This window comes from Propithecus coquereli, unplaced genomic scaffold (assembly GCF_000956105.1).
Source record: "Propithecus coquereli isolate 6110/MARCELLA unplaced genomic scaffold, Pcoq_1.0 Scaffold423, whole genome shotgun sequence".
Classification (NCBI taxonomy): Eukaryota; Metazoa; Chordata; class Mammalia; order Primates; family Indriidae; genus Propithecus; species Propithecus coquereli.
The window spans coordinates 1,948,697-1,960,629 of NW_012149986.1; the positions used below are offsets into that span (position 1 = coordinate 1,948,697).

At 50.9% G+C, this 11,933-nt stretch overlaps 1 protein-coding gene across 3 annotated transcripts; it reads left to right on the forward strand.

The window, feature by feature from the left end:
• Positions 1 to 1,740: 1,740 nt before the first annotated feature.
• CDK20 (cyclin-dependent kinase 20) lies at positions 1,741 to 8,665 on the forward strand. 3 transcript variants are annotated; one of them, XM_012653559.1, is made up of 8 exons: positions 1,761 to 1,835; positions 2,163 to 2,276; positions 4,547 to 4,735; positions 4,962 to 5,083; positions 5,251 to 5,313; positions 5,950 to 6,073; positions 6,513 to 6,668; positions 8,256 to 8,665. In XM_012653559.1, the coding sequence occupies exons 1-8, from the start codon at positions 1,761 to 1,763 to the stop codon at positions 8,451 to 8,453; spliced, it is 1,041 nt and encodes a 346-aa protein (XP_012509013.1). In that variant the 3' UTR covers positions 8,454 to 8,665. The 3 variants fall into 3 exon arrangements, with proteins under 3 accessions (XP_012509016.1, XP_012509013.1, XP_012509015.1); XM_012653561.1 differs by lacking the exon at positions 5,251 to 5,313; XM_012653562.1 differs by lacking the exons at positions 5,251 to 5,313; positions 5,950 to 6,073 and having other exon boundaries at positions 1,741 to 1,835.
• Positions 8,666 to 11,933: the final 3,268 nt, after the last annotated feature.

Consider the following 11,933-nt stretch of genomic DNA (forward strand, 5'->3'; position numbering starts at 1 on the left):
GAGTGTGTGTGTGTGTACACACGTGCAGGTTCATCTTCGGTAGAAAAAAATACCAGTTTTTCAAAGTCATTGTAAGAACACTGTTATCAGATTTATGAGAGTTGCTCCACATCTTTGCCAGCATTTGGTATTATCTATCTTTTGATTTAAGCCATTCTGGTGGTTACAGTAATATTTTATTATGTGTTTTGTTTGTTTTTTGTGTCACAGTTTTAATTTGAAATTTCCTGATTACTAGAGAAGTTAAATACTGACCTTTTCAAAAGTTTGTTGACCATTTAGGTATCTCCTTTTGTGAAGTGTCTGTTCCAGGTTTTGCCCATTTTTTCTGTTGTCTGATGCTTCTACATTGTTTTATGAGAATTCTTTATAAATTCTGGACATCAGTCCTTTTTCAGATATATGTATTACAGATCTCTTCTCCCTTTCTGTGGCTTTCCTATTCACTCTCTAATGGTATCTTCTCACGAACAGATGTTTTTACTATTGATGAAGTCCAGTTTCTCATATTTGTTTTCGTTTTAGTGCATTCTGTAACCTAAGAAGAATCTTTACCTAACGCAAAGTCATTAAGATATTCTCTTTTCTTCTAAAAGCTTCATTACTTACTTTTCATATTTAGATCTGCAGTCCATCTGGAATCAATTTTGTATATGGTGTGAAGCTTGGGGTCAATATACATTTTTCCCCCGTATGACCTCAAATAACCAGCAGGATTTTTTGAAGACCATCCTTTTCCCACTCCACTACTGTTATCTATCCTCACCATTTTTAGTAGCTGTAAACTATGCCATTGTATGGCACTGTCAACTTATTCAGCCATTGTTCCATTGGGCATTGGGGATATTTTCTGGTCTCTACTATCATCAAACAGGGTGAATACTTTGTATGGACATCAAGCCATTCTTCTGCAATTGTTAACACAGAAGTGGAATGAATAAATGAGTGAATGACTGACTTATGTATGTATGATGGGGTCTGGCTCTGTTGCCCAGGCTGGAGTGCAGTGGTGTGAGCACAGCTCACTGCAGCCTCCAACTACTGGGCTCAAGACAACCTCCCGCGTCAGCCTCCCAAGGAGCAGGGACTACAGGCGCACAATACCACCACTCGGCTGAAACTGTAAATCTATCTTGCATTTGTTTTATTATGTGTGAGGCTGAGCAACTTTTCAGAAGTTTAAGGGCTATTTGTGTTTTTTGCCCTTTTGGGGCCAGAGTATGCCCTTGTTAAAAGCTCTTGGGTACACGTTGCTAGATGGACTCCAGAGGCCCAACCCCGGGCCTGTCTCTCTTCGTCATCACTGGGCCTGGGCCTCACAGCTAGAACAAGGCCCTGCGTGTTGTCACAGCCGGCACACACACAGCTGGGGAGCTCCGGGCCCGCCCCTGCCGGCTGCGCGCGCCAGCGCCACTCGTCACGTGACGTCAGGTCGGCGCGGAGAGGACGCACTGGGAGCCATTGCTCTGTGGCCCTCGCCGCTGGCCTGCTCTCGGAACGTGCATGACCTGTGCTGAATGAAACGGTCTGCCGCGTGACGGCGAAGGGCTGCGACAAGGCGCAGTCAAGCCCGCAGCGTCCGGCCCTGACTGAACGCAGCTCGTTCCCTCGGTGGCGTGGCCCTCGCGGCCCCGCCCCTGCCCCGGCGATTAGCGGCGGGCTCCGTTGCTAGGCAGCCGCGTCGGAGCGGCTCAGAAAGACGGTGGCTGCGCGGGGGAATTCGGGAGCGCGAGGGGCACGGACCCGCGGGCAGCGCCCGGATGGACCAGTACTGCATTCTGGGCCGCATCGGGGAGGGCGCCCACGGCATCGTCTTCAAGGCCAAGCACGTGGAGGTGAGGCCGGGCCGGGTCGGCAGCCCGGTGGGAGTGCGCTCTCTGCCCCCGCCGCCTGCCGCCCCAGACTGCTTCGGTTTCCTACCTTTTTACACCCAACAGTTTTTGAGACCTGCCCGTTTCCTGGACCGCACAGCTGTCCGACACCACCGCCTCCCCTCGCGCCCCTATTTGCCCAAGGGCAGGACTGGTCTTAGACCTGCGGGGAGTGAGGGGTGCCTGTGGCCGAGCCGGGGTGCGTTTCTCTCGCTGCGCCTCCGCGTCCTCTCCCCCTTCTTTCTCTTTCCCGGCCGCGGGCGGGCTGGCGATGTCAGTTCTTTCCTGCAGACTGGGGAGATAGTTGCCCTCAAGAAAGTGGCCCTGCGGCGGCTGGAGGATGGCATTCCCAAACAGGCCCTGCGGGAGATCAAGGCTCTGCAGGAGATCGAGGACAGTCCGTATGTGAGTGGGGAAGGGGGCTGTGAGCATCGCGGTCCCGCCCTCCTTCCCGCTCCCTCACGCCTCCTCTTACCCACTCACCCTTCCCTCTGCCATTCACCCACTCCGCTCATCCATCTGCCTCCTTACGCCTACTTTTGCCCTTTTTTCCCACTTGTTCACCCTCATTAACCTAATTACTTGATTCCTTACTTATTCATTCTCTCATTTACCCACTTGTTTCTTTATGTACTCATTCATTCACTCACTAACTTATTTTTTTCTCAAAATATTTAGTGATTTCTAATAATGATAAGTAGCACCTGTTGAGCTCCTCGTGTGTTCTGCAGGCCATGTTAAATGCTGTACGTAAGCATGTCACACCGCCTCCTCTTTACTGCCCTGCAAGGCAGATTTCAGGATCTCCTCTTCTTAGGCAAGGGCAGGAGGCTAAGTCAACAGCTCATGGGCTGTCAGCTGGCCAGTGGAGGCTTTGGCCCAGGTCTGATTGAGGAGTCCAGACATTCTTCCCTTTGGGCCTCCGGTAGGCCCTACCCTGTGCAGGACACTGGTGGCACAGAGAGGAACCGGCTCTAGCCAGGCTCCTGAGAACTTAAGTGCGCTAATGTTGACAGAGGTGTCAGGGCCAACCTGGTGTGGTTTGTGCTGTGACGGGCTACCTGGAGGGGCTGCGGCAACGAGGGACATCTTTCACTGCCAACGTCAGTACTCTTATGGTGCTTGCTGTCTGATCCTTGCCAGAGTAGGGAACATATGCAACTCCTGGAAAGTGACAAGGGTGGGTCTCTGCCATCCTCTGACTTACATTCCTTGTCTTCTGGAGATGTTCATGATGTATTTGGTGACAAAACCATATTATAAAACTCTGTGACATCTGAGTTTTATTTGAAAATATTATGTATTTGTGTATCTCTGTGTACCCTACCTGCTGTAAAGCCTCATGGAATACACTCTAAGGTTGACTGTAGGTGGTAGGATTTTTCTTTTGTTCTTTCTTTCTTTATAATTTTGTGTCTTATCTGAACGTAAGCTTGTGTTTTGATCTGTAAAATGATTGTGTACTACCTGAGAAATCAGAGCTAATTTTCAAGGAAAATAAAAGGGCTTCCAGATAGCACGTGTGGGATAGGTGGAGAGAGATCCATAAAGAGGCTGGTGACAGGGTCCCCACCTCTGGTGGATCAGTAGTCCTGAAGTTTCTATCTTTAAAACATACTCCAGATTTGCCCCTAGCCCAGGTCATTGTCACCACTCGTCAGAACAACAGCAGCAGCCTCCCTGCTGCTCTCCCCAGCCAGTCCAGAGGGCTCTGTGAGAAATATAAATAAAATCATCCACGCCCCGCTCAAGCAGCCCCGTTGACTTCTCTTCACACTTAGAGCACCATCACTGCGTGCCCACCTCCAGCCGGCCTCTCTCACTCCCCTCGTTCAACACAGATTGTTCGGCATCTCTCCAGTGCCCAGCTCCGAGCTAGGCCCTGGGAGCACAGAACTGAGCAGACACATCCTTCCCCGAAACAACCTCACATTCTGTGTCCCTCCAGCTTCCTTCTGTGCTGGCCTCAGGGCCTTGCACTTGCTGTTCCCCCTGCCCGCAGCTTCTTCCCAGATTTCTGCATAACTGGCTTCTTGTCTAGCCCTTCCCTGACCCCACTGCATCTAAATAAATTATCCATTTCTCTATCCACTCAGAATCGCACTCCTCTCTTGTATTTCTATCCTGTGCTTATCAGAACCTGAACATATCCCATTCATTCATGTATTTGTTAATCATTTGTTCTCTGTGTCGTGAGTTCCTTGGAGTCCTCGTCTCCTAGCTTCCTGCTCTGTGCAGCCTGGCCGCTCTGACAGTGGTGGCTTCCATGTGTGCGATGTGTCTCCAGCTGCTCCAGCACTGGGGAAGAACTGATTGCTTGTGCCCTTCCCGTGGTGCTGGGATTTAATGGCTCTAGAGGAAACAGGAGATCTGTGCTCGTGTGTGTCCAGCCACATGATTTTCGGGTGGGTGGGCTGGGTTGGGGGACCAGATACTGCCACTACGTGACCTTCTTTAGGCCTTTTCCCTGAATGTTCGTGGAGTTAGAGTGGGGGTCCGCCTTGTCTCAGGAGAGCAGAGCAGCGTGAACACTGAGCTCCCTAGTTCTGAGCTCAGGTCCCATGTCACCTTCTCTGCCTGCTTGGTCCTCTGTTGGGGCACTGACTGGGAGTCTGGGGGTCACAGAGAGAGTCTGGTGATGTGAGTCTGGGGCTAACAGGACGTCCTTCCCTCAGGTGGTGCAGCTGAAGGCTGTGTTCCCGCATGGCGCAGGCTTTGTGCTGGCCTTCGAATTCATGCTGTCAGATCTGGCTGAGGTAGTGCGCCATGCCCAGAGGCCGCTGGCCCAGGCACAGGTCAAAAGCTACTTGCAGATGCTACTCAAGGGTGTTGCCTTCTGCCACGCAAACAACATCATACATCGGGTCAGTCCCAGCATGGGCCACGGGTGGGACCTGGGGGGCTGACTCGGCTTGAGGGTAGGGCTAGCGCTTGAAGAAGGTGTGGTCAGAGGGGGGACAGAGGTGGTCAGGGCTTTGGGGTAAATAGCTGGGGCATGGTCCTGACCTGGGCGGTCAGCCTGCCGAGGTCCCCGTGTCCCAGGGTCCTGTGTGAGATTTGAGAGACTGATGCCTTCTTTGATATCCCCAGGACCTGAAACCTGCCAATCTGCTCATCAGCTCCTCAGGCCAGCTCAAGATAGCGGACTTCGGCCTGGCCCGAGTCTTTTCCCCAGATGGCAGCCGCCTCTACACACACCAGGTGGCCACCAGGTAGGGAAGGTTGGATCTCTTCCAGCTCTCTCACTGGGAAAGAGATGCTTCTGGGCCTTCTGTCCAGACATTGCTTGTGGGGCTGGTGTTGAGCTGGGGTAACCTTCTGGGGCATCCTCCTCTCAGCCCAGTGGCCTGGCTGTGACCACCAGTGCTCTTCCTCACAGGTGGTACCGAGCCCCCGAACTCCTGTATGGTGCCCGCCAGTACGACCAGGGTGTCGATCTGTGGTGAGACCCCTGTGTGGGGATGGGGTGATGTGGGTCTTAGACTCCTGCTGGGCCCTGAGGTTCTGAGATATTAGCTGTCTTTTTTCCCTGATGGGAGCTCTAGGTTGAGGGTGTCTTCCATGACTGAGGTATTCTGAACAATTTGGGGTTGGTGTTCCTCACCGGGATGTTTTTGAGCTGAGTGGGGGTCAGGTGGGATGAAAATGGTGGTTCCAGGTGGGAAGCCTCTGGGCTGGGTGGGGAGGTGGTCTGAGGCTCAAGGTAGGGAGGGTCTGAGCTGGTCTGTGCAGGGGTTAGATCCTCAGATGTGGTATCTCTGAATGGTCAGAGGCCTGTGTCCCTGGACGTGAAGGCTCTGAGACTTTTTCGGGGGGAAGTATGGTTGGCAGTGCCCACAGGTCTGATGTGGAGCTGGTTTGCTGGTCTGCTCCAGAAGGTGCAGAAGAGCTCCGTGTCCTAGAGCGGGAGGCTCTGAGAAGTCTCAGAACTGTTGGGGCTTTGACTGTTTGGGGACTGTGCCCCTGGAAGTGAAACTCCAGGGGGCCTTGCCCGGGAGCGAGGTATTGGGGCTGCTGTGGGGAGGTCTGTGTCCCGTAGTGGGAGATCTCTGAGCTGTTTGGGGCTCTGTGTCCACAGGGCCGTGGGCTGCATCATGGGGGAGCTGCTGAATGGGTCCCCCCTTTTCCCGGGCGAGAACGACATTGAGCAGCTTTGCTGTGTGCTTCGCATCTTGGGCACCCCCAGCCCTAAAGTCTGGCCGGTTTGCAGGGGCCCTTTGTGGGGAGGGTATGGGGGCAGGTTTACTGCACTTCCCAACAGCAAGTGACTGCTCCCTCCCCCGTACCTTCTTTCTCCTGGCCCCAACCCTCCTGGACCCACAGGACCACTGTTCTGGCCCAACTCAGAGGTTCCTCCCTTCTGCCATTATTCGGGGGGTTGAGGGCAGGTCCTGTCCTCTGCCCTTTCCCACTGCAGCACACACACGCACAGTGTCTCAGCAAGCTGGGCACGGAGCTGGCATCTGAGAGGCTGAGGGCAGGGATGAAGGAATATAGGAGTAGATGAGCGAATGAATGGTGCCAGGGGTGGGGTGGGGGCCAGTGAGTGAGCGTGAGGGCACGTTAGGGACTGAGAGCTGGTGGCAGAGGGAGTGGCGAGTGCCCACTCTTGCACGCCTCCTCCCCTGCTCCCCTAACCAGGAGATCACCGAGCTGCCCGACTACAACAAGATCTCCTTTAAGGAGCAGGCGCCTGTGCCCTTGGACGAGGTGCTGCCGGACGCCTCTCCTCAGGCCTTGGACCTGCTGGGTCAGTTCCTCCTCTACCCCCCTCGCCAGCGTGTCGCAGCCTCCCAGGTAGGGTGAGAGACCATGGTCTCTGCTTCTTCAGCCCCCCTCCACTGCCCTGATACACTCTACACTTGGTGGCCACGTGAGCCCATCAAGTCAGCAGCGCTCAGCATCTGTGATGGGCATGGAGCAGAACCAGGTGTCTGGGACGCCTGTGCTGCCCACAGATCCCAGGGGCAGAGGCCTCAGAGCAGTCGTGCCTCTTGTGAGCAGACCCCCCTGGACATCCCCAGAGTTCCCTGAGAGGCCGGGGCGGCTACTGGAGGATCATGCCCACCTTACAGGAGAGCCTGTGTCTGGGTGTGCTGGCCCCTGGGCTGCCTCAGGCCATGTGGCAGATGCGGCAAGAGAGTTGCTGGGGAGTCGTCCCTTCAGTCCTTTAGTATTTACTGAGCACGTGGCACATGCTGGGCATCGTTCTGGGCCCTGGCGCAGGTGGTGAACTTTCGACCTGCCTCCAGGCGGCTCCCTGTCCCCTGTGGTGAGGTGGCTCCTGCCTGGAAGGTTATAGGAGGGCATGCCACTAGGCTGTGGGAGCCGCGGAGGGAGAGCAAGCAAGGCTTTCTGGCGGAGGGCAGGTTTAGGCACCAGGACGTGTTCGAGGAGGTGTTCGCTGAAGAGAGAAGTGGTGAGCAGCAGCCTGGAGGGGAGGACTCGGGTGTGGCTGGAGGGCCAGTGGGGACGACGAGCACCACGGGAGCCACGGCTGATGAGTGTCAAGGCCTCACCCTCAGGCATGCCTGTGTCCTCTCCGCACTCGGCAGCAGCAGCCGGTGTTTGTGCACGCCACCTTGGTCCCCACTGTCCGCAGCTCCTGGGGGCTCCGCCTCCACGCACATCCAGGCCTTCTGACCGCTTCTTTCCTGGTTCGCCTCCCAGAACCTGTATCTCCCTCATCCCATTTAATCTCTTCTCCCCTGGCAGAGAGAGGGACCTTGTCCAGGCAGAGCAGAACACACCCATCCTCTGCCCGGGCCCTCCCGTGGCTCTGTCTCACTCAGAGGAAAAGCTGGGGTCTTTCCTGTGGCCCAAGGTGCTGCATGCTCAAATGCTGTCATCTCTTGACCCTGCCTGCTCTTGTCCCCTGTGCCTACTCTTCCTCAGGCCCAGGGCCTCCTGCGTGTCCTGGAATACACCAGGACACCCTCTGGGGTCTGTGCACTTCTGTCCCTGCCCTGGAGCCTCACGCCCTGCTCACTCACCTTTCTCAGATCTTTGCTCAGATGTCACTCAGGTGGCCTTCCCTTACCACTCTTCAAATCTGTGGTCTCACCGGTATTCCCCATTCCCCCTCTTGCTTTCTCTTTGCCACAGAGTGCCGACTATCTGACTGCTGTATGTTTTACTTCATCTTGTTTATTGTTCCCCAGCCCCACCTATGTTGAAAAGGCAGGCGTTTGTCTGCTTTGTTAACCACCATGTCCCCAGCCTCTGGAACAGTGCTTCAGACATAGTAGACACTCAGGAGAGGTTTGCTGAGTCGGCTGACTGCATCGGTAGCTAAAGCAATGAGTCAGCCAGTTGCCTTTGGCCTGAGGCTGGGGACAGGGAGGTGACTGGTTTCTTCTGCTGTCCCTTACTTGCCACCCCTAGGCCCTTTTGCATCAGTACTTCTTCACAGCTCCTCTGCCTGCCCACCCATCTGAGCTGCCGATTCCTCAACGCCCAGGGGGACTGGCCCCCAAGGCCCACCCAGGGCCCCCCCATGTCCATGACTTCCACGTGGACCGGCCTCTGGAGGAGTCACTGTTGAATCCGGAGCTGATTCGGCCCTTTATTCCGGAGGGGTGAGACACTGGCCTTGGTCCTATCTGCCTGCCCCTCAGGATCACCCAAGCCACTTGTTCCTCTGCCACCTGCCTGATTTAGCCCTCCAAGGCCTCCTCACGGCCACACTGGGCCCACTCCACGCCTCATCATGCTCCTTAGCCCTCGTAAGGGCTGGTCTCAAGGAGACAGAAGTCACACTCCCAGCCAAGGTGACGAGGACGCCCAGACCAGCAGAGGAGCCCCACAGCCTGCCCTGTGCAGTGAGCCTCACACCCGCGTGCTGCTGACAACAGTGAGCATCAGCAACAGTGAGCTCCGCTACCGTTCAGGGCCCACCCACACAGAATGGCGATGCCTGCCTTGGTGCCCGCTTCCCAGGCTCTGCCTCCTGGTCAAGGACGTTCCTGTTAGAACTGGTGCAGAGAGTGGTATGTCCTTGTGTTAGAAACTCAAGTGGGAAGGAAGGTTTGGTTTGGTTTTATTCTGAGAGACATTAAACACTCTAGTTCAGGATTTGAGATTTATTATAAAAACCCAAGTGGCTCTGCCTTCTGTCTGCTCCTCCTCCATCCCTATCAAGGGAAATGGCAGAGGTGGCATCATCTCATGACCCTTGTTTTTGGGGGTCACAGCCACAGGGATTCCTGTGTCCCTCACATGACTGAGCACTCATTTGGAAGTGATGTGGACAGAAGTGGAGGCCCAGGTTTGTCTGTTGGGGGCCAGCAGGAGACCCTCCGCACAGGAGGCTGACGTTCCAACACGCACTCCCTTGGGACGAGGGCGAGCAGAAGCAGCGTGTCAATGAGAAGACAAGCCCTCCTGCAGTTAATTTATTAATTTTATAAATCCCAATATAATCCCAGCCAGCTTTTTCCTTATTTTATAATAATTTGACAAAATGATTCTAAAAAATCCATGGGAATGCAAAGGGCCAAGAGAAGGAAGCAGAAGCAGAGATGATGGAAGGACTTACAGCATCAGATACCAAAACTTACATAATGTTGTCATAATTAGGGCAGTATGGTGTTGGTTCAGGGATAGATAAAAACAGACAGACTAGAAAAATGTATTCTTAGCAGTCCTTTATTGTTACAGTGTTTGTTTTATGCTTCATGTGGATAAACTCTCTGAGCACTGAGGATACAGCGGTAGCTAACACTGCTACAGCCACTGGCCTCCAAGCACTTAGTGGGATGACAAAACACAATAAACCTGGTTTTTGCTTTCAGGAGAGTCTGATGTTTTCATGCTCCGGCCTGTTTATTTCTCCAGCCACAGCTTCTGCAGATTCTAAGCTCCAGTCAAGTCTAGTTAATTTCTGGTAGCTCTCACCTCTACATAAAGGGCAGCCTGTACCCAAGCTTGATGTGTTTGAAAACAGTTTAAATAAGATATGGTCAACTGAGGAAAAGCTCATTTGGTGGTTATCAATTGATGCCTTAAATTATTCCTACAAAAACTTGCAAACAGTGCACATTGTACAATGATAACCAGGCACTTGAGGCAATAAGAACATAAACGGCACAAACAACAGAAAACAGACTACAGATATTCCAGACAGTGGATGCACCAGACACAGACTTTTTTGTTAATAGAACTATACTCTGGACTGGGTGCAGTGGGTTACTCCTGTAATCCTAGCAATCTGGAAAGCTGAGGCAGGAGGATCACTTGAGGTCAGGAGCTTGAAACCAGCCTGAGCAAGAGCAAGACCAGTTTATACAAAAATTAGAAAAATTAGCCAGGCATGGGGGCATGCACCTGTAGTCTCAGCTACTCAGGAGACTAAGGCAGGAGGATTGCTTGAGCCCAGGAGTGAGGTTGCAGGAGTTATGATCATGCCACTGCACTCTATCCTGGGCAACAGAGTGAGACCCTGTCTCAAAAAAAAACCAAAAACCTAAAAGAACTATACTGTAGGTTGGGCATGGTGGTTCATGCCTGTCATCCCAGCACTATGGGAGGCCAAGATGGGAGGATTGCTTGAGGCCAGGAGTTGATCAGTCTGGGCAGTATAGCGAGACCCTGTCTCTACAAAAAATAAGAAATGTTAGCTGGATGTGGTGGTGCATGCCTGTAGTCCTACCTATTCAGGAGGCAGGAGAATCGCTTGAGTCCAGGAGTTGGAGGTTGCAGTGAGCTATGATTGTGCCACTGCACTCCAGCCTAGGTGACAGAGTGAGACTCTGTCTCTTTAAAAAAAAAAACAAAAACAAAAAACTATGTACATCCAGGATGCTTAGTAATTACAAAGTTAAAGAGCATACAACTTCCAAAACTATAAGGAAAAATGTAATAATAAAAATACCTGATATAACAGAGGCTACAAATATGTAGCACATAGTAAAATGATAGTTTTAACTAAAGATATTAGTAATTTAGATATAAATACAACAAATGTTCTAGCTGAGACAAAGATTATTTGGTTAAAAAAATGAAGCTATGTGGTATTTCCAAGAGATAAATCTAAAACGTGCATACCAAAAATTTGGTGTAGTTATTTGATATCAAACAATAGATTTTAAAGTAATTAGCATTACTAGGGGTAAACACATAGAATTGTTTTTTGTTTTTGTTGTTACCTCACAGTCCTGCTTTACTTTGAAATCACATTCAATTCTAGTGATAAGATACTCAATTCATTTGTGATTTTTTCTAAATTTGTATGTACCTAATAATATGGTCTCAAATATATTAGAATTGAATAGAGCTTAAAAGACTAAGGATATTATGCTTATAAATTTGACATTTTGGTAAAATGGGCAAAGTCATAGAAAAATTCAGCTTTTTAAAGGCAAAAAAACAAGTGTCTTAAAACTATTAAAGAAATTGATCCCAAGTCAGTGAAAAGATCTCAAAAAAAAAAAAAAAAAGAAATTGAATCTGTTTTCATGATGTAATCTCAAGGCCCAGATAGCCTCGCCACTAAATTCTACCAATCATTTAATAAACAGAAATTGCCAAGATCCCAGAGAAGAGAAAGCCCACTCAGCTTATTTTGTGACATCAGCAATAATCTTGACACTAAAATTCAACAAGGACATTAGAAAAAGGAAAATTATATGATTACTCTTATGAGTACAGAAACAGAGGAAAATATCTTCATGACTTGGTAGTAGTCGCTTGAAGTAATGAAAGCAAGTCTATTAACAGAATTTTTGCCCAGCAAACATATCTTTCAAAAATAAAGGAAAAATAAAGACTTTTTCAGACATGTAAAAGCTGAAAGAATTTGTCACTAGCTGACTCACACTAGAAGACGGTAGAAGGAAAATGATACCAGATAGAAATCTGCATCTGCACAAAGGAATTAAGAGTACCAGAAATAACTAACTGGGAAAATACTGATTTTTTTCTTATCTAAATTTTTGGTAAGATTCTCTAGTGAAACCATCTGGGCTTGTAAAGTTCATCAAAAACCAGGAATGTCTCAGGAATTGTCATAGTCAAGAGGAACACAGCCATGACAACTAAATATATATTTAACAACTCAAATAG

Coding starts and splice junctions, on each gene's coding strand:
- CDK20 (XM_012653559.1), top strand. CDS start 1,761: ATGGACCAGTACTGCATTCTGGGCCGCATCGGGGAGGGCGCCCACGGC. Junction 4,736..4,961: donor CAAACAACATCATACATCGG/GTCAGTCCCAGC, acceptor TGATATCCCCAG/GACCTGAAACCTGCCAATCT. Junction 5,084..5,250: donor ACACACCAGGTGGCCACCAG/GTAGGGAAGGTT, acceptor TCTTCCTCACAG/GTGGTACCGAGCCCCCGAAC.